This window comes from Lissotriton helveticus, chromosome 10, assembly GCF_964261635.1.
Source record: "Lissotriton helveticus chromosome 10, aLisHel1.1, whole genome shotgun sequence".
Lineage (NCBI taxonomy): Eukaryota > Metazoa > Chordata > Amphibia > Caudata > Salamandridae > Lissotriton > Lissotriton helveticus.
In genome coordinates, this window is record NC_136071.1 from 234,460,012 (window position 1) to 234,482,219 (window position 22,208).

A 22,208-nucleotide genomic window follows, 5' to 3' on the forward strand; every position below is an offset into this window, starting at 1 on the left:
TAACATTTACGACATTAGACAACCCAAACTCTCGCAATTAGGTGGCTTACCCTTGATTAACCTCTTCTCAATATGCCAGTCTGTCGCATCTATAGAACTTGTGATTCGTGCTGTTGTCTCCTCATGATTCTTTGATCCCAATTGTCATTGGACTCTCTGCTGCCATATGGTGGCATCTCCATTATGCTCCTCTGATCTGATCAGACGCCAGACCTCTAACTTGCAATGCAGCCCATTTATTCTACTATATAGCTAGTGGGTTGAGGCATTTTTTTTATAACCAACTTTTAATCGTTTTCTCAAATTTTGGCATTTCTCACAAACAATTGTATAAGACTACATCTATCTGCATAAGATATGTAGACATAGTGATACATTATCACCAACACATTCAGCCTTTGATGTGTCCACCACTGCTCCATATCTTAGCATGCTTTCATAGGCATCCCCATGCTTCGTAGATCGGCTTCCCCTGGTGGGCACACCAGTTTACCCCCCTTCCAACAGGGGGGGCTTTGGCAGCCTCCAGCTATGGGCGATATCTCTTTTGACCACCAGGGTAGCCAAACCAATAAAGGTCCTCTCTGGTCTCAGTTCCCCAACCTTCTTGAAGAGACCCAACATGGCTGTCCTAGAACCAAGATCAATCAGACAGCCATGGCCTATAAAAAGCTCACGGCCTAGCTCTCCGCAAAAGAAGGACGACACCGAACAAGACAAAACCATATGGAAAAAAATCAGTTTTGAGAAGGGAACTCCTCCACATGTGGCCTATGTGGTTCAACAGGCACGCTAAAATCGATGGAGGCGTCAAATAGGATATGTGGAGATAATTAGATTGAACCATTCGGAGGCGTGAGGAGATTGTCAGGTCTCTAGGGGTTATACAAGCCTCCCGCCAATCACCATCGTCCAGCTCTCCCACCCATACCTCCCATTTCAAATGCAAAACCAAGAGGCGATCCAGTGCGTCAACCATCAAGGAGCGGTATAACCTGAAAATGGCCTCTTTGCCCAATGTCCCCAACAGTAGATTAGCCTTGAGGGGATTATAGTCTGGGATCTGGGAATCTGCAGGAATGTGAACAAATAGGGCATGACGTAACTGGAAGTAACAATAAAATTGTGTATGGAAGAGCTGGTAGAGCTCCTGCAAATCCTGGAACGATATCAATGCCCCTCCCCGTCTAACATCCTCTAGATAGGTTATCCCTATCCTATCCAACTGTGTAAAGCCCTGGAGGCCCGGCAAGTAACACAGCTATATACACTGCCGCAGTGGTGTAATCCCGGTAAGCTTACAGTCAGGGCCGGACTGGGAACCGGAACCGACCCTGGCAAACTGCTCAGCCGGCCCCCCTGTGGTAAGGGGGGGTTGCAGCCGAGCAGTTTCGAGGGCCGGCTTTGGCTGATTTTGTTACATGGGGCCGATATTGCTGACCTCGGTAACAAAAAATGGCCCCCCAGGGGCCCAAAACTGGCCCCCACCCTAGAGGCCCACCGGGGAAATGCCCAGTGCAAACTACAGCCGGTCTGGCCCTGCTTACAGTCCCAATTAAAACACGTAGAGCTGCTCTCCAGCAAAGTAGGGTCACCCCGGTACAGTCGGGGAGAGAGTGAGGTATCGGTACAGTAGGCCGAGAAGACTGTCCAGACCCAGGAGATGAAGTGCTCTCCAGTAGGCGGGGTTGTCCGCCCCACAGTAAACCAGTCATTGATCGTTGCAGTTTGTGCAACAAAGTAGTTCCCATAGAGATCAGTCATACCCAGGCCCCCTTCGTATGGGGATTTTCTAGCACACCACTGTCTGTAAGAAGGTGGTGGAACAACTTTCGGCGGATCAGGTGAGGGAAGTTTGCGGAGACATACAAAATATTGCAGGAAGCACATCATCTTAAATAAGGCTACTCACCTCATAGAGTTTAGAGGTAAAACAGCTCCATTTCACAGGTCCTTATTCAAGGTTTGTATAAGGGGTTGAACATTAAAAGTCCAGGCCAGGTCTGAGAGGTGTGAGATATAGATATCTAAATATTTGGGAGGAGAGACGCCGTAATGGGATTGCAGAGCACCAAGAATTCCCTCTTGTGCTGCCCTCAACCAGCACCAACAGCAACTTGTTCATGTTGATTTGCAGGGCAGAAGCCTCTTTATATAGGCGAAGGATTTTAAGGCATCTCGGGCCTGAAGAATGGGGGTCTCCCAGAAATAGTAGGATGTCATCTGCATAAAGAGGAATGCTTTCCTCAGGTCCCCCCTCTCAATGCCATCCCTGAATTCGAGCGTTGCACCAGATAATGTCCGCAAAAGGTTCAATTACTAGGGCAACTGAGTAGCAGAGATAGGAGACAGCCCTGACTGGTGCTCCTGCAAATTGGGAAGGGCGAGGATAGGACTCTGTTTACCCAGACCTGGCTTTAGGGGCATTGTATAGCAGGTCTATGATTCTACGGAAGTGAGGCCCACAACTCGCTCGCTGCAGCACGGTCTCCAAGAAGGTCCACGCAACAGTTTGAAAGGCCTTTTCAAAGTCAGTTTAGGAGTAAGGCTAGGGAGTTGCCCAGCCAGTGTGGCTAGAAGAGGGTGCGCTGTACCCTTCGTATGCATTGACAGGTGCTTCTTCCAGGCATGAACCCACATTGATCCAGGTGGATTAGGTAATTCAGTGCCAATGGGAAACTACAGCAATTAGCACGCTCTTCCATGTTCCAAGGTATTGAACCTGTGATAGAGGAGCAAACTACATATCCACTAATTTGCAAACCCTATGCAATTGCAAATTAATGGGATTGCAATTTGTACTCAATGTTTTCTGGTCAATTCTGATGAGACCCTAAGTTTCTACATGGATTTCCAGCATGTAAATGTTAACGAGAAAAAGAATGGCTGTGTGTAGTCAAGGAAGGACAGCAGGCACCAGGAGTACCAGGATCATCATGAAAGTCACTTCAACTTACTCTTTTGTCCTTCTCATCCTTCTTTCCAACTGGTTGCCGCAGATTCCTTACCGTAGAATATCCCCCAGGCGTCAGACAGGATCTGGATATTTTTAGCAATCCCCTTGCACGCCAGTTGGTGATGTCGTTGGGCTTCACAGGGTGCTGTTCCCCCAGCAATTATGTGTGAGGCGCCTATTTAGGCGTCACCCCAGCTCGCTGACCTCGGTTCTTGACAGTTTTACCACACCAGAAGCATGCAGCCAAGCTAAAGAGAAATGACTATAGTGCCAAAAGTGGTGTCCTGAAGGTTCTCTTTTATGTGGTATGACAGTTTGCAGAACGGGAGGATAAGGGGGGCAGTAAGGAATCTGCAACTAGATAGAGTCTCTACCATATAAAGCATTACTGACAGTAAGTACCTTGTTCATCTCATAGAGACTTCTAGCTGCAGATTCCTTACCTTATGATAGAGACCAAAGCAAACTCTCTCCAGCGGAGGGTGTATGAAAGGTTTAAACTTAAAAGTCCTGGAGCACCAAACAGGCAAAATGCCATTTCGCCAGATCTGACTGTCTAGGCAGTAGTGTTTGGAAAACATGTGTAGTGATGCCTACATAGCTGCCTGACAGATGTCCAGAACTGGGACTCCTGTAGCTAATGCATTGGTTGTAGCTTTAGTTCTAGTGGTATGAGGTCTTACGCCCTCAGATGGCTCTTTCTTGGGCGCTGCATACACACCTGAGTGCAGAGAATGAAGGTTCTTTTCTGAATTGCCTTTCCCTTCTTTATCTCCTCAAATCCAACAAAGAGTTTATGATCCACTAGGAATTTTTTGGTATGATCCATGCAGAACAAAACACTCTTTTTGGATCCAGGTGGTGGAGTCTCTTCTCCTCCTTGATAGGATGAGGGGGAGGGAGGAAGAAGGTAGTCAGTGTGATGTTCTGCCGACATGAAAGGTCGTCATTACCTTTGGCAAAAAAGATGCTCTGGTTCTAAGAACCAGCTTGTCTGGAAAGAAGGAAGTGTACGGGGGAGTAGTGGAAAGCCATTTTAATTCGCTAACCCTCCTGGCAAATATTATCGGCACAAGGAAGACAATTTTGATGTTCATCAGTCTTTGAGGGCAGCTGTGCATTAGCTCAAATAGTCAGCACATGAGAAAGGTGAAACCTAAATTCAAGTCCCACTGGGATATAATGGAAGGGGTAGGAGGAAACGTGTTGCAAATCTTGAAGGAAACAAGTCACAACAGGTGACTTAAACAGGGAAGGTTTATGCGGCAACCACAGAAAGGCTGAAATGGTGGAAATCCCTTAATTGGGCCCAAAGCAAAGCCTTGCCGGGCAAGGGATTATACATAAAGAGAGTATCAGACAGTGGTGCAGATAAATGTAAATGCATGTAAATGTAAATGTATTTGAGCTTGTAAAGCGCACTGCTACCCGTCCGTAGGTTTCCTGGCGCTGTATAACTCTGGGGAACCCGTCCTGGCTTTCCCTGTGGGATGGTCCCTGCTGGGAGTCCCCAAGGTGGAGCCAGGCATCCCCGGAATTGATGGGGCCGTTGTGGAGATTAGGCAAGCTAATGCCCAGAGTTGCCGAGTGGAACCCCTGATTAGAGTAAGCACCGAAGCGAGAATTATCGAGTCCGCTGACCCAAGTCCACGACCCTGCCGCGTCGGGAATTGAACCCTGGTCCCGGGCAGACTTCTGCTCCCGGGTCTGCCGCCTCTAACCAGTGAGCCACACTACTCCACGATAGGGGTTCAACAGATTTAGTTGCACAGCAAGCTAAAAACTTGTCCCATCAGAAGGTGTAAATCATATTAGAGGAGGGAAGTCTGGCAGCCAGAAAGACATCACACACTTCAGGAGGGAGATCAAACACCTTCAACTTTCGCCACTTAATCTCCACGCATGTAGGTGGACCCTGCCCTATTGCTGAGACTGGAGATCCTCCCAAAAAAAGCAGACTTATCGGAGCACATATGCTCATGTTCGCGTGTTCGGGATACCATACTCTTTATGCCCAGTCCGAGGCCACTAAGATGACTTCAACCCGGTTATTCTTGATCTTTTTAAGAACACTGGACAGGAATGGTAAAAGCGGAAAGGTGCATATATGTCCTGAGCTCCACTTAAGACGAAATGCATTTCCAAGTGAGAGCTGCCTTGGAAACTCCAGCAGACAGATTGCTGACATTGCGCATTCTCATCGGTGATGAATAGATCTACCAAGTTTCTCTCCAATCTTGGAGGAGACCTTGCACCACCCTGGATGCAGAAACTATTCATGATTCACAAGGCACTGATGGCTGAGGTTGTCTGCTTCGGTGTTCAGAGCCTACCAGATGTTGAACCACCAGGTAAATGTCCTGACATTCCAGCCATGCCCAGAGACAAAGGCCCTCTAAACATAGGGTCCATGGCCCCACCCCATCCTGTGTGTTGTAATATCACACTGCAGTGGTGTTGTCCATGACCACCTGAACTAGTCTTCCATTGATGGAAGGAAGAAAGGTTTCAATGCCAGCTGGATCCCTTTCTGCTCCATTAGGTTGATGTGAATCTAAGATTCCGCCGGTGACCAAAGTCCCCTGATCTCTACCTCTCTCAGATGGCCACCCCAAACCCAGGAGGGATGCATCTGTCACTATTGTGAGCTCTGGATGGGCAAGAGAGAGAAGTCTGTTGCTAACCCAGTTGCGGTTTGTCAGCCACCACTGCAGATCTTTTGCAGTTCCCTCCAATATCTGGACCAGATCAGAGAGATTTCCCTGATGCTGTACCCGCAGTATCCTCATATCCTACTGTAGAGCCTGCATATACCAATGGGCATGGTTTACCAATAGGATGCAGGAGACCAAAACGGCCCAGCAACCTCAGAATCAGTCTCACTGAAATCCAGGATGAGGGCTGAAACATCAGAATCTCAGTCGAATATCCTGGGGGGCGGGCACAGGGGTCATGAGAGTGGGGGATCACGCGGCGGGGAGGGGGGAATACAAAATAAACTTAAGCTTACAATTAGGCCAGGTCCTCGGTCTCTGCTCCTGCTCTCCTGTCTCCGATCCAGGAGCAGGAAGCAGGCAGCCAGGCCCCATCCCCTAAGCCAATCACAACAATGCATTGTGATTGGTCTGAGCGCCATGACATGGCGCTCAGCCAGGGGCTGGAGGGGTGGGCATGTTCTCCATGCAGGCTGTATTGCAGCCTGCATTGAGAACAGGCAAGTGTGCATGACTGTTTTGGGCAGCCTGAAAGGGCCGCCAAACAGTCATTGCGCACTCTGGACTGTGCAACCCACTGCTTCCCTATTCCCAGAGCAGCACCGCCCAATCACCCACCCGCCCACCCACAACGCAGACTGACACGAACCATAAAATGATAATAACTAAGTTCTTATCATTTTATGTTTCTAAACTTGGCACTGCTGTGAAGCAGTGGGGCGACACTCCTCCGCTATAGCGGAGGAGCCGCTACTGTCCAAAACATGTCTGATGAAAGGGAGCGTCTGGGAGGGAGTCAGGTGCGACTTCGGCATGTAGTGAACCCCAGCGAATGCAGGAGGTCCGCTATAATCTGAAGGTGGGAAACAACTGCCTGTGGTGAGGCCGTCGTTGCCAGTCATTGAGGTAAGGAAAGACTGGAATCCCTGACTTCCTTAGATGTACTGCAACCACCACCATCACCTTGGTGAACACCTGAGGGGTGCTGGTAAGGCCAAAGGGAGGCACTGATAATGCTCCTGGTCCACTGTGAACCGCAGGGAAAACACCTGTGGGCAGACAAGACAGGGATGTGGAAATAAGCATCCTGGAAGTCCAAAACTACCCTCCAGTCTCCAGGGTTGAAGGAAGATAAGTCCTGAGCCAGGGTTGGCATCTCGAATTTCTCTTTTTTCATGAAGAAATTTAGAGGGTGCTGAAATAAGACAGGACAGCGGCGTCCAAACTTCTCTGGCATCAGAAAGTAGCAGCAATAGCAACCATGACCTACTCCTCTGGCATCCTCTTGATGGATCCTTTGGCTAGAAGGGCCAATAATTCCTATCACAAGAGCAAAAAGTGATCCTCCGTCAGCTTATTGGGGGATGACGTAATGGTGGTAGGGTCTCTTGGAAAGGAGGGCATAACCCAGCTCAACAATCTGAAGCACCCACTAGTCTGAAGTATTCTCCTGCCATTGGGGCACATGGTGCTGGAATCTGCCACCAACCAGATGCCCATGCTAGATTGAGGGCAATCTAAAAATGCTTTGACTGAGTGGGTCGCTCTATTATTTGCACAGGTGGGAGAATAGCTCACAGTTAATATAAAAAACAATATGGATTTCAAGGATGTTATGTTCTGTGGAGAAGAATACAAGCCAACCCTCATTGCAGATTACATTCTGTTCACCATGAGGCACATCTTCCTTTGCACTACTGAAAGAGCAAGGACATTTTATGGGTGTTTACAAGTTCGATATATAGGAAAAAGTGAATTGTTGAATATTAATTAATCTGGGATAAAGGCACACTAAAGACTGAAGGGGAACAAAAGGACGACTGAAACAATTAAAAACCTCCAATAGCAGAGGCAGAGTTATACTTATCCAGGTGGAAGGGACATTATGGCTCTTGGCTGTAGAGAGTTGCCGCAATAAAGGTGGTGATTCTCTCCTGCATATTGTACCACTTTTATGCGTCACAAGTAGCAAACACGGTTCTAAATCACACATGTAAAACACTTGCAACAACTGATACTGAAATCTATATGGAAACTAAGAAAGTAACAGTGATTAAGAACATTTTTATGGTGTTTACCATGAGGAAAGTATAGTCTGTCATGATATAAAGAAGTACTGTAAGTCTATGCAACTGAGGTTGGTCTGGATAGCCACATTGACCAAAAAGAGATGGACCATTATGGGGCAAGTAATTGCTGAGCAGCCATTCTGGAGAATATTGAGGTCATTGAGGTGTGTTTGAATAACTATGTCCCTGAAAGGGATGAGCCCTGACCCTAACAACCTGTCCTCAGTGCGGGAAGGAAGGGTGGGTCGGTAAGGAATCCGCGGCTAGATCATGTCTCTAGCAGATAAGGCGTTACTGAAGGTAAGTAACTTGGTCATCTGAAAGAGATATCTAACCGCAGATTCCTTACCTATGAATAGATACCCAAGCAATACCATCCCTAGAGGAGGGACTGTGGACAAGATTAGAGCAGGAAATCGTGCAGAACAGAGCGACCAAAAAGGCCGTCCATGCAGACTTGACTGTCCAGGCAGTAGTGCTTGGTAAACGTGTGCAGAGATGCCCACGTTGCTGCCTGACAAATGTTGAGGATTGGAACTTTATGTTGCAATGCCATGGTAGCAGCCTTAGCTCGGCTGGAGTGAGCCCCTAAGCTTTCTGAAGGCTGCTTTTTGGCCAAAGTGTTGCAACGTTTGATGCAAGATAGTCCTCTTCTGCCCCACACGTTGTTTCTTAATTCCAACGTATTCCAAGAAGAGTTGGTCGTTCATCCAGAACCCTTTAGTGTGGTCACGGTAGAATGACATGGCTCTTTTTGTGTCCAGACCGTGTAGTTGCTCCTCTTCTTTAGAGGGGTGCAGAGGAGCGTAGAAAGTTGGCAAGGTGAGAGATTGCCCCACATGGAATCGGCAGCAGCCCCTCTATTATGGCTCTCTCTAGCCCCCTGCGTTGCTGGGGCTAAAGAGAGCAGTCACAGGCTCCCAGTCTGCATGGGAGTGCAAGTTGACAGCGCTCAGGCCAATCCTGATGCTGCTTTCATGCAGCGTTAGTATTGGCCGCGGTGCAGTCTGGGAGCCTGTACCCAGAAGACAAGCAGAAGAGCGCAGTGCAGCAGGTGGCGGCGTTCAGGTAAGTTATTTTTTAAAACAAAGGTATTTATGTTTTGTTCCTGAACCCCCCCTACATCTGCCGCCCTCTCTCCACCTACCTCCTCCATCCTCTAGCTCACCCCACCACTTTGGCAGGAGACAGGTCGCTACTGCATGGACTGGTGTTAACACTTTAGGGATGAAAGAGGCCCTAGCACAAACAAAAGTGAGAACGGTTCCACTGCGGCATAATGAAAGGGGAAGGTGTGTGAATAACGGCCTAATAAGCAAGTGGTGTTAACCGACCGCAATGCAAGACTGGAGGAAGAAAACCTTTTCTTACCTCAATTGTCCAGCCTCTTGGATTCCCTGTCTATGGGTGCGGAAGGGAAGGCGCCATGGGAGGTCGATGCTTGGCCAACTAGCTCTCGTGGGTAGGGTGGTTGCTGAGGAAATTTGGGTCGCCTGGTGCAGGGCAATGGCAACGGGTGATTGTCCTATTCACAGGTGCCCCTGCGCTGAGCTTGGACCAGGTTCCCAGTAGGACATCAGTTAAGGCCTCGTTGAAGGGCAGCAAGAGTTCTTAAGATGAGACACCTGGCTGCAGGACCTCCGACAAGATATTCATCAACGAAGAAAGCTGAGGGTCCAGGACCTCAGCTGCCCTTCGCACCACCATAGCATATGATGCTACCTCCTCCATAGCCACGGTAGGGGGAGAAATCAGGCCTGGATCTGGAGAGGTATCCAGTCTGCTGTCCTCACCCAACTCCTCATGACAGTCCATTTCTGGGTAAGGCTGCTCTGATACAGGGTCCAGCGACCCCTCCCAATTTTCCTCCATTCCTAGCCCTTTAGAATAAGGCTAAGGAAACGCCCTAGAACCTAAGAGTTTGATTGGTGCCGGTATCTGCGCCAATAGGTGCCGTTCTGGAATGGATCATCAGTGAAGAGAATGGAGCTGATGCCGCCAGGGGGGTGCCGGCATGAGTCCTGGGTTCCGTGCCGGCGCCGGTTGCAATGCCACCACCTGCGTCAGTCCGGATCCATTTCCTGGATTCATGATGGGTCATTGGTGCTGGAGCTGCTGGAGCGGAACCCGATGGAGCCCCTCAGAGACTCCAGGCCCAAAGGCACGCCAGTAAGGTCAGGCCTCCCAAACATGAGGCACAAGCCATCATAATTTTTTTTTAGCTGGCGGGGGTTGCTCTGGCTCCCGGAAAGGCATGAAAACGCAGAGTCAACCCAGGCGCAGGTTCAGAAGACCGAGGCCTAGCACGCTGAAACCCCTCCGTTGCACTGGCCATCCGACAGTGAGAAGTCAAAGCATGCTTTTACTTGTTATATTATTTGTGCTTCTTACCTGACCTACTCTTGACTTCGAGTAGGAGGTTGAAGACTTAGGACTGCCGGAGTGGTGCCCGGGCCTTTCTCTCGACCAGGACCGTGAACTAGACCTCTGAGGAGAGTAACATGGTGCCGAGCACTGGGCTGCAAGCAACTTTAGGGACTGCTCCCTCAAAGGTTTCGGAGCCACGGCCCGGCACTCGGAGCACGACTTTGAGTTGTGGTTGCACTCAAGGGACCAGAGGCAAACCAGGTGTGGGTCCGTCACTTACATAGCGCGGTGACAGGGTCCAGACGCTTTGAACCCAGAAGTATTCTTAGACTGATAAAAAACCTAGACACCGAAAAAGGGGGGGTCAACAAAATGTATAAAAAGGCTTGATCCCTTCACGGATCTGCACTGGCTGGCACGGAAAGAAAAGAACTGACATCAGCGTGCTGAGGTGGTGCCTATATAGGTGACATGGATATTGCAACGGCACAGACGACACTGACAATGTCACAGAGAGCTGACCGACACCACCTACTGGCGCCAGATGCAGTGCTCGAACAAAAATCTTCCGGATCCAGTCCGACACCTGGGAAATTCAAAGGTAAGGGATGTGAGGATTGATGTCTCTATCAAATATCCCAATGATATCGACTATAAACATTGGACAGACCTTCAGGCACTTTACTACAGAAAGCATGAGGTAAAGATTGGGTGAGGGAGGTAAAATTCGGAAGAAGGCTGGTGTATACTAAATGGGAACGTTTACCAGCCAAAGGTATGAGTCCCATATAGAGAATTCAACAAAAAAGCGTGTTTAAATAGTTCTACACATGGATCAAAATGAAAATATTTGCACACATCTATACAGATATTCTGAAAAGGGTGGGTAAATGAGGATCTTTCATATTTGGTGGGATTGTCAGAAGGAAGCCATGTTTGATCTTCAGTGGGATAAATAATGGCTACTGTTTTATCTCATGGTTCTTATGTTATTGAGGGTGAAGTGGAGGGCCAAGAGATAACTGTTACCAGTTACTGGCAGCTGTGTAATCATCTCCTGACAGCAGAGAAGGTCTTTGCTGCTGGCTTGTAAGGCCCAGCCTTACAAGCCACACATCTAGTGTGGCTTGACAAAGTGTAGAATATACTGAAGCAGAACAAACAATATACTAATTGAAAGGGGCATCAAATATGTTCAGTCTTAGATGGAGTTAATAATGAATGTCATTCCTTTAGCTATGGCTGAGATTACATGACTACAAACCGCTTGTCCTTGGCCATGCAGTGTTTGGCATTGAAAGAGTTTCAAGCAGGTGGCTCTGAATGTCACCTGGTTTAATTGAACACAGAATTCATTCTTCAACTAACATTCCATTCCTTAAGGGCGGTATCGAACAGATTGAGTCAATTTTGAAAACTCCCAAAGAAACGCGTGTAGAGAAGAAAGCAAGTTTAAAATCTACATAACTTCAGGTATTACAAAGTGAAAATTCTTAGTAGGGTGCGTAGCTTCCTGTTCAGCATCAGGATTAGGAGAATCTGTATCAGTGCCCACTTTCTTCGCCTTAAGAGAGAAAGGACAAATGCTTTCTTTCCAACCTGGTAAAGAACTGGGATCACAGGATAGTTTCCCACTCACCAGGAGCAAGAAAAATAATAGTATCTGGATCACATACAGGGATTGTCTCTTTACGCTGTTATCAAAAATGTGGTCTATGACATGCTTGTTCTGTGATACAAGTTGCCAGAGCAGCCTGATTGCATGCATGCCAGGTTTTGTGATATCCTTTACCAGAGAGGCCAGGTTGCATGCATGCCAGGTTCTGTGATATCTGTTGCCTCAGTGGCCTGGTAGCATATGTGCCCTATTCTTTAAACTCCTGTGCCAGAGCAGATGAAAAATCAAATCGTACATTACTTCGGAAGAAGGTGACATCCAAGAAGTAGCCATGACTCTCATATATGGAGGCAACATATGAGGTACAAATATTACTCCCCAAATTCTGAGCTAGTGCATGTGGGGTGGGAAAACAGGTGGACCTTGGCCCAAACTGATAGGAGGAGTGTGAGGGACATGTTCAATGAATACAGGACTGTAATTCAATTGGGGAAAAATCCACGTTGTCTAGAAAGAATTGTAGAAGAGAAACAGATTTTCTCCTTGAAATGCTGAGCAGTGCTCTGGTGGAAAAGAAAACAGCATCCTTTGTCCTTAAAGGAATATGTATTACCTCTGAAACAAACCAAAATTCAAGAAACAAGTTCAGGTGCTGCACATCAGTTCTAATACAAAAAAAACAATCCAGATCAATGGCTAAAGGCATCAATAATGGATCATATCTGCTCTTCTTTTCATTCGTTCATCTCACTCTTATCTTGCTTTATATGCCTGTAATACGTTTTTGCGAGAAGTTGAATGACCTCTCAAAGCAGCCTCTAGTATGGAAAGTGGAACCAATTTAGACAAGCAAACCTCGATCTGTATACCTTTTGTAATGCAAGTTTAATGAATCAACACTAGGGCAGGGGTGTCTTTGGGATTAACAGTGCCAGTGCGAAGTACTCTATGGAATGATGTACTTGTACTGGCACTCTGGATAGCGAAAATTAGGCTGAATCTACAAAATAAGGGAGTTGGTCAAAGGACTACCTGACCCCTTTACGGAATTTGGTTCTTGAAGCCTCATAAACAACTTAATAATGTTTCAAGACAGGTAATCATCTCTGTAGTACCCTTCAAACCATCCTGAGTACCAAAGGATACAATTCGTTTTTTAGCCTCCAAGAGGATCTTACAATTGCATGCAGGAGAGGAGCCCCCATTTAATAGATAGTCTACAACCAAGGAAGTGGAGAGGCAACTCTCTTATTGGCATGCCCTGTTCTGAATCCCTCTGTCCTTTGAAATCCAAGATCTTTGTCAGAAGCAGTCCCTGTTTTGACTTCGATAGGAGGTGGATCCTTAGCAATCCGTTAAGAATTTCAGAGTAAAAAACACAAAAATGGATCAAATGACAGTTTGCTAGACATGAAAACTATGCTTTGTGGTTGTTGCTCACCATGAGCTCCTTGTAGCATCCAATGCACTGTTTGCAAACCCGTTGTAATACGAGTACGCAGTAGATGGCGGCAAGTTCTGTGAAGACTAACTGAATTAAAAAGACATACTACATGTCTACTTAAGGGATGAGAGTACGCAAAAGAGTACAACTGTACCTTCCAAAAATGAGGATGACCTGAAGAGGTCAATCCCATCATCTCCCCCAACAGGTGGAAAAAACTGAAACTTGGTGTGGTGGTTTGTGATACTTAACTTTAAACATGCAGATGACAACTAGAAAATGGGCACTGCAAAAATATTCAAGTGACAGCGTTATTTTGTGCTATGGAGCAGGCAATAGGTGATTTCTTGGGAAGGCAAAGTAAAGGATGACAGAGTGATATGTTGTTACTGCTCAAGGTATAGATGTCCCTGTCCATGGCCAATTCTAGAGTAATGCAGTTCTAGGAGCTGCTTATACTTCTTTCCGCATTACATTACTTCTGAAATGAGCTGGAACGTCTTCAAAGTCAGGAGAGACCATGGAAATCTCTATCTTTAGCTATCAGCTATCTTCAGCTAAGCCTGCTCCTTATAAGGGGGGCACCTTTAGTTGATACAAATCTAGGTGTACATGTATGCTGCGGTAAACATCACTTACAACGAAACTTTTACAACGCACTACCATTACAACGCGGTCATTACAACGCAAACTATTACAACGCATTGCGCTGGGGGGCGCTCTAGGGTAGGGTATAGGTTAATTTACTATCCAATAACCTTCCCTAGTGTCCACGGGGACTGGAGTTGGAATAGTAAATTAAACTATTCACTATCCAGCACCCAAAAGCGCTATGCGTTGTAATGGTATGAGATGTAAAAACCGCGTTGTAAAGGCAGGCGTTGTAATAGCCTGCGTTGTAACGTCATACATCCGTATGCTGCCATACCTTTGTAGTACTAGCGAGCAGAGGTGTAAGTAAACTTGAGGGGCCCCCCTGCAAAGTACATGGAGGGCCCCCCACTCTCCGAACCTAGTCAGGAGGCCTCATGTCAGGGGGTTCTATTGTAAACCACTACTGGCGAGCTCAATACTTGTAATTTGACTGTCTCACAATTTCGAGCTCATATATATTTCCCAAAAACATACATTTACGAGCAAAAAAAATGTGTAAATAAATCAAAGACAGTTTTTCCCTCAGCCTTCCCTCCAACAGCTAAACGTTTACTGATGTGAAATCAATGAAAACATAATGCACTCTTCAAGCAAAAAAGATCATTGTTATGACATCCAATGTACTTACAAGTAGTCTCAAAGTGAAATTCCCTTTACACCGTCATAATCCTGCATTATTTTTGTTCAATTTTAGTCAGCATCAAAAAGAACAAAACAATCAGCGGATACAATATCTTGTCCAGCAGTTCCATAAATCAAAGGTTTCATTTTCAAAGCGTCATTACTGAGCTGAATGGGTGACATTAATCGTTCCCTACTGTAGTCAGTCTTGCATCATTTCTGGCATTTCGCGTTGCACTTGTTTCGCGAAATGCCAAAGATTATGTCATTATTTCGCGTGGCATAATTGAGATGTCATATCAGTCCTATAGCTGGAATGCAGGAACAAAGCGATTAATAGAACGTGAGCTGCTGCCATTCGATACATGCATGAATTTGTGCATTTTTTTTGATCCGCACATTCAAAAAGGGTACAAGGATGCATTTTCTGCCAAAAATAGCAGACAAAATGTATTACACTTGGGGCCAGATGTACAAACTCTATTTTGCGACTCGCAAAATAGGGTTTAAGACTCGTTATTAGGAAGGGTGTGCCAAGGGCGTCCCTTCCTAATAAGTGAGTCATACTTCAATGTACACAATTGCACGGACCACTGCCTACTCTAAAACTGCATTTCAAAAGCAGTCACAGACATGGTAGGCAGCTGACCCCAGCAGGCCAACATCCCTGGGAGTGCTAGCCATGCCCAATGGGGTCGCAAACTGCACCTGCCTCATGAATATTGAGACTGGCAATTTGCGACCTCATAAGGAATCGCAAACAGTGTCTGAGACTGTTTTAAATTCAATTTTGCGAGTTGTAAAAGTCGCAGATTGCGATTCCCAAAACGATGACATTTGCGACTCGCAAATTGGAAGGGTTGTACAACTGGCCCTTAATATTTTGGACATTCATGTAATTTCGTCATTGGCAATTACCTGAATATACTCAAGCCTTCAAAAATCCTGTAAACTGGGTTAAAATAGTTAGGACATTCGAAGTTAATGAAACATGGCTAAGCACTCACATCAAAGTTTCTTTCCTCAAACTCCTTCAGCAGTAAGGCTCCTTTCTCCTGGTTTTCAGTGATTGCCTCCAGAAGGCACACGTCAAATGCCGAGATCTCAGCTTCACGCTTGTCCAGTTCTTTCAGACCAAAGTTGAATAAGCTCTGGCACGTCGCCATAAATTGTGTCTTATATGTGATGCCAGAGTCAAGGTGCATAATTTATCACAAGCCAGATGAAGGAAAAGGCCTTTGCTAGGGTAAGGCGTAAGGGTATATTCAGACGCATGCAAAAATTGTCGCCAGAGGTTCCTTATACTGGAAGATAACTAGTCCTTTTTCAGCTTTCAACTTTGATTAAGTTCCTAATGTCTTTACTGGTGAAAACCGTGTTAAAAACCATTGTCAAATCAAAGACCTCCAAAGTGGCCATGGCAGGATCATCCAGTGGGGTAAATGCCCACCACTGACAAAAAGCGTTGTGTTAGAGGTCTTGAGTTTGAATCCCAACAAGGCAGTCTCAGCCTTGTTCATGGGCCAGTAAATTCAGTACAATAAATTCAATAAAAATAACACCAATTATTTACACTGCTTAGTAATGGCAAGCAGTGTGGTCTGTAGCGCTATGTAAAACAAACAAGTTACTTAACTTTGATAACACTCTTTTTGGTGGGTAACCTATCTAACTTTAGATTTTCAACTTAGAATACTTACCAGGTGCCACAGTGGATGCAGAGAACTTTTCTCCAGCTGTGCTCCAGCGTGCTGCTTGGTGGGACAGTGCAGCTCCACACTGGCTGCGTACCACCACCCTGAAAGTGACTGATCAGAGCAGCATATAAGCTCCACTCCTGCAAGCAGACGTCAGTTCTGGTTTTTCCATGCCCTCCGACACAGAGCGTGAACAATTGTATTAGTGTGCGAATACTGATATTTTTAGATTAAAAAAGCCACTCCACACAATGGGAAGTTGGGAGGGCAGTGAGAATGTGCCTTTAGATAGCGTTTCCACCAGGAGTGTTACAGAAAGTAAGTAACTTGCTCATCTGATGGGTATTTCTAACCACAGATTCCTCACCTTAGAATAGATAACAGAGTAATAACTCCCCTGGTCTGTGAAGTGGACTCAGACCAAAAAGTCCTGCTATACAAAGAGTGCAACATGCCCCTCCTGCCGAAACTGGCTGTCAAGGCAGTAGTGCTTCATGTACGTGTGCACAGATGCCCATGTTGCAGGCTGGCTGTTGTAATGGACAGGTACTCCACAAGCAAATGCAGTGGGTAGCCTGGTAGAAAGGGCTCTCAGACAATTGGGGGCTGCTTCCTGAATAGTGCACAGCATATCCTCATGCAATGGACTATCCACCGTGACGAGGGTCTCTTCTGCACAATCTAAGGCACTTTTGAGGTCCGGCCAATGGGGCCACTCAACCTCTTTCAAGTGGTGAGGAAGAGAAAAGAATGCTTACAATGGATTGCCCAACACGAAAGTAAGTCATAGCTTTCAGCAAGAATGCCGGCTCAGTCCTCAGCGTCAATTTGTCCAGAAAAAGGTGGTGTATGGCAGTCGTACTGAAAGTGCCTGTAATTCACTCATGCAACGAGCTGGCATAAACACAATGAGGAAGACAGTCCTCAAAGTCAGGAGGTGCAGCCAACTTCTGTGCATCAGCTTAGAAGAAATACACATAAGGAACAATGTGACCAAGTTAAAGTCCCATTGAGGCATGGCAAATGGTTTTGGGGGGAACATGAGTCAGACCTTTAACCCCTTCGACGCTCATGACGAGCTGGGCTCGTCATGGCGTAGCCTCCTCGCACGCTCATGACGAGCCCAGCTCGTCACGTAACATGCGTTTCCGCAAAACCCAGCGTACGGGCGGAATTCCGCCCGCACGCATGCGGTTAAAATAAATCTCATCACAGGTGGTTTAAACAAGGACGGTTGGTTCGGTAAATGTAGAAAGGCAGAAAAGTTCGATAAACAACCTTTACTAGCACCAGCTGGAAGGCCTTGCTGCAGCAGAAACAAAACAAACAAAAGAGAGTCCTACAGTTTTGCTTGTAAACGATCAGTCTTATAAGCACCACATCAGGTCACAAGTTTGTCCCAGCGCCCAGCATAAATAGATTCTGTGGAAAGGCACTTGGAGGCCAGAATTATATCCACCACCTGAGGTGGCAGCTAAAAGGCCACTCAATGACCAGCATGTAGCATGCAGGTGTAGATTTTCCAAAATCAAGTGGAGGACTCTGCCCAGTTGCTGCAAAAGAAGATCTTAGCAAAGTGATAGCCTGATCGGAGTACACATGCTCTTGCCCAGATGTTCTGGGTACCACACTGTCCTGGCCCAATCCACAGTCACTATGATTACCTGGGCTTGGTCGTTCTTGGACTTTTACAGGGCTTGGGGCAGGAGAGTGTGGGATGGGAAGGCATACAGGAGTCCCGTGTTCCAGTTATTGCAACTGCATTCCCTAACAAGTTATTGCGGGAACTCCAAAGTGCAAAACATTTGAAAAGATCTAGCAATGGTTCTCCCCACTGTTGGAAGATAATATGCACCACTTTGGGCTGCAAATGCCACTCACTCATGGACTGCCAGAGGCTGCATACTCAATTCCTTTGTTCTGGCATGAAAGGACTCTGCCAGGCGGTTCACAATCAGGAAACTCCCCCAATGCTCTAACCACCTTCAGAGGCAATCAGCCGCCTAACACGGAACCCAAGCGACCAATCTACCCTGCTTCTTGCAGTACCACTTGGTAGTGGTGTTGCCCGTGGGAATCTGCCTCACCTTGATAGATGGTACAAAAGGGGGTGGTGATGGACAGAGCATCTGAATCAATCAAACACTCACACCCAGTCAAAAGATCTGGGTTTGATCCATCACCGTTCTTTAGCCCACTCTGCCACCCCAGTTCAGACATGGCTATATGCAAATCAGTATGACCCTGTGCCTCATGGGAACAGTCCAGCCCGAACTGCTAAGCCATGCCTTCCCTGGACCGGAAACAAGCTTCCGAGGACCAGTTTCTGGTATTCCAGCCGTCTTCAGCCCGGCTTGCTTGAATCCAGTGGCAAAGTGAGCAAGGGACTCACGTCTGAGCATTCCCTGCCACACTTATGGCGGCCAAAGTGGTACAAAAGGGGGTGGTGATGGACAGAGCGGGCTAAAGAACGGTGATGGATTAAACCCAGCTCTTTTGACTGGGTGTGAGTGTTTGATTGGTTCAGATGCTCCGTCCATCACCACTCCCTTTTGTACCGCTTTGGCCGCCATAAGTGTGGCAGGGTATACTCAGACGTGAGTCCCTTGCTCACTTTGCCACTGGATTCAAGCAAGCCGGGCTGAAGATGGCTGTATTGCCAGAAACCGGTCCTCGGAAGCTTGTTTCCGATCCAGGGAAGGCATGGCTTGGCAGTTCGGGCTGGACTGTTCCCATTGGGCACAGGGTCAGACTGATTTGCATATAGCCATGTCTGAACTGGGGTGGCAGAGTGGGCTAAAGAACGGTGATGGATTAAACCCAGATCTTTTGACTGGGTGTGAGTGTTTGATTGGTTCAGATGCTCCGTCCATCACCACCCCCTTTTGTATCACCTTGATAGATGGCAGGAAGGCCTTCAAAGCCAGAAGAATGGCCCTCAACTGCTTGAAATGGAGATGGAGTTCCTTCGGAGAACAGAGACCTTTGATTACCACCCCAGAGATGATCTCCAAAGCCCAGCAGGGATGCACCCATCACCACAGTTAACTGGGTATGAAAAAGATAGGGGCCTACTGCTGGACTAATTGTGTATGAGCAGCCACCACTGCAGATCTTGAACCACCTCCTCCAAGATCTGGATGATATCTGTTGTTCTTTTTTGATGCAGGACCCATTGAAACTTCAGATTGCATTGCAGAGCCAGCATGTGCCATCTGGCATAGCTGAGAAGAAGGATGCTGGCGACTAAGAGGCCAAGAAGTCACGCAGTTGATCCCACTGAGATCCAGGACTGAGTCTGAAACATCAAGATCAAAGCCCAAATATCCTAAGCATATTGTAGCAGAAGGAAGGCCCTGATCTGAACTGTATTTAGAATAGTCCCAATATTTGAAAGTCTCTGCAAAATCATGACTTCGGTCTCTGATAATAAACTCCGACGATGTCAGGAGGTTCATTATCATCTGAAGGTGGTCTATGAATGACTGTGGTAAGCCCACTTTCAGCAGCCCGTGATTGAGATAGGGGAAAACTGGTATCCTTGACCTCCGAAGGTGGGCAGCAACCACCACTGTCACTTTCCTGAACACCCAGGAGGAGCTGGTGAGGCCAAAGAAGAGCAAAACTAAAAATGGTCTAAGCATCCTTGAACCCCAGCTAACATCCGTGGGTCTTCAGGACGGAATATGTAATACATATCCTGCAGGTCCAAGGACACCATCCAGGTACCTGGACCCAGGCCAGACAGGATCTGGGCCTACAAGAGCATGTTGGATTTGCCCTTTGTCAAATACGTATTTAGATGCCAAAGGTCCAAAATAGGCCTGAGACCCCATCCTTGTTTAACACACGGAAATAGCGAGTAACAATCCTCTCCTCTTTCCAAGTCCTGCACTTGCATGATAGCACCTTTGGAGAGTAACACTCGCACGCCATGCTGCAGAATGGACAGGTACTCTTCTGAAATTGGCTCTGATGTGGGAGGGGGGGTATTTAGAGTGGCAAAGATAAAAAGCAGGGCATAGCCATGTTTAATTATTTGTAAGACCCATCTGTTGGACGTGATGGATTGTCACCCTGGGAGAAATGGATTAATACAGCCCCCCCCCCACTGGATATTCATGCTCCAAGTAAAACGAAAGTGGTTTGGTAACTATTGCAGCTTGGTAAGAGGAATAGTAGAACTGATGTAACTGATGTCCCTGCTGGCCCACCCAGTGCCTGCCAATCTCATATCCATGGCCTCGAAAGGAATGGAGTGACTGCTGTTCCGGTTGGGTAGGCTATCTTTGCCTGATCTCCAGTCCTCTGGAATAGCTCTTACACCTTTTTGAATTGATGTACAAACTACTTGGGAGGGATCAACACTATGGCTCTACTTTCTTTAAAGTGCTCCAGCGAACAGTCTGCCTTCTCACCAAAACGGCGTAACCCATCAAAGGGGATAATCATGAGGAAGGCCTTAAAATCCCATGGTGCCCTTCCACGCATGTCTATGAAGTTGAAAACTGGTGCCCAGTTCTCTCCACAGGCAATCAGCAGAATCCGGAGTTTCTAGACCAGCACTGGTAACATATTTGCTAGCATTTTGTCCATCATGAATCATTTGTGCCAAAGAGGCCCTAAGCTCTTCCGCAACCTTCGACAAGATCGCACTGGTCATTCATGTCTCACAGGGCATGTGGATGGCCACGCAGTCAGCAAACAACATTAACCAATCTTAATGCCAGACTAGCAGAGGAAAACATACATTTACCAAATGCCTTAATATTGTTTGATTCCCTATCCAGAGGAGATGGGGGGAAAGGATTGGGATTCACTTTACTGGTTGAGGCCTTAACCACCAGGCTCTCTGGAGTAGGATGTTTAGTAAGAAAATCAGGATTGCCACGAACCAGTCTGTGATGCTTGGCCAACGGCCTATTTACCGATGGGCAGGAACAGGGCTTTGATCAAGTGGCCATCAAGGTATCAATTAGGGTCTCATTAAAAGGGAACAAGGGCTCAAAAGTAGTTGGCCCATGCTGTAACATTTCTGTCACGGTGTTTGTTTGACTTCAACTAAGGACAGCTGTACATCTAGAACTTCAGCTGCCCTGCGATCTGAATCTGAGCTTAAAAGATAAAGAACCCTATTCTGGTGTGTATTTCCTGGTAGAGGCATGGGGTCAGAGTCTGATTGTATGAGGACTGGCTGAGCTTTTGTAATTTCGCAGCACGAACCAGTCAAAATCGAGCCGAAACCGATTTGATACCAGACGTCGTTATAAATACGGGATCCTCTTCAGGTTGCATCACCAAGGGTGTCAAAGTGGAATGAACAGGCACAGGCCTTTGAGTCAGAGTGGAAGCCTGCACCGGTGTTGGTACAGGGCCCAAACTAAGTCCCAAGGGTCAGGCGGTGTTGAGGACAGGTCCATCAGCTGTAACCACACTGGGGGATCGTGTGTTTCTTTGGGGCTGAAAGGCACACGAGAGTAAACTGGAAGCACACCAAAAATATGCAGTTTGAACTTCTGGAAGGCTTCCATCGGCTCCGGCATTGCCGATGGCCTGGGAAACATGGGGCACACCAAGACTAGCTGCGCAACCAAGAAACCCCAAAAGTTAATGACTCATATGAAGACGCCCTTGTGCCTTTTCTTTAGGTTCACAGTGGCATGATACGGTCAAGCCCCATTTTGCTTTTTTATGTTCATGCTTAGGTTCAATTTTTACTTATCAAACGACTTCGAGCATGAGGTTGATCGTTTGTGGGTACAACTTTGGAGTCTGCACCCACAACTTGGAGCAGAAGTGCGACTTAAGTGAAGGCCGCGACTTCTTGTATTTAGCGACATACAGCTTTGCCTCCTGGTCCTAGATTGTCTTCAGGAGCATGAAGGCACATTTGTTGCTTTTGCCTAAGCTATCATCCAAGCCCAGACATCACAGACATACCTCATGTGGGTCCACGATTTACATCTTCTTTCTGCAGACCCTGCATGGTTTGTAACCTGTAGATTTGGGTGGTGACATTGTTCCGTTGCACAAAGGAATTCGTTTTTAAAAGTCGTCAGAAGACAAAA

The 22,208-nt window shown here is 46.9% G+C and overlaps 1 protein-coding gene across 1 annotated transcript in view; it reads right to left on the reverse strand.

The window, feature by feature from the left end:
* DRC3 (dynein regulatory complex subunit 3) overlaps positions 1–22,208 on the reverse strand; it is a 162,001-nt gene that overhangs the window by 30,168 nt on the left and 109,625 nt on the right. The window contains exon 8 of the mRNA XM_078664218.1: positions 15,451–15,621. Coding sequence (XP_078520344.1) covers positions 15,451–15,621 — 171 coding nt within the window. The remainder of the gene's footprint in view (positions 1–15,450; positions 15,622–22,208) is intronic.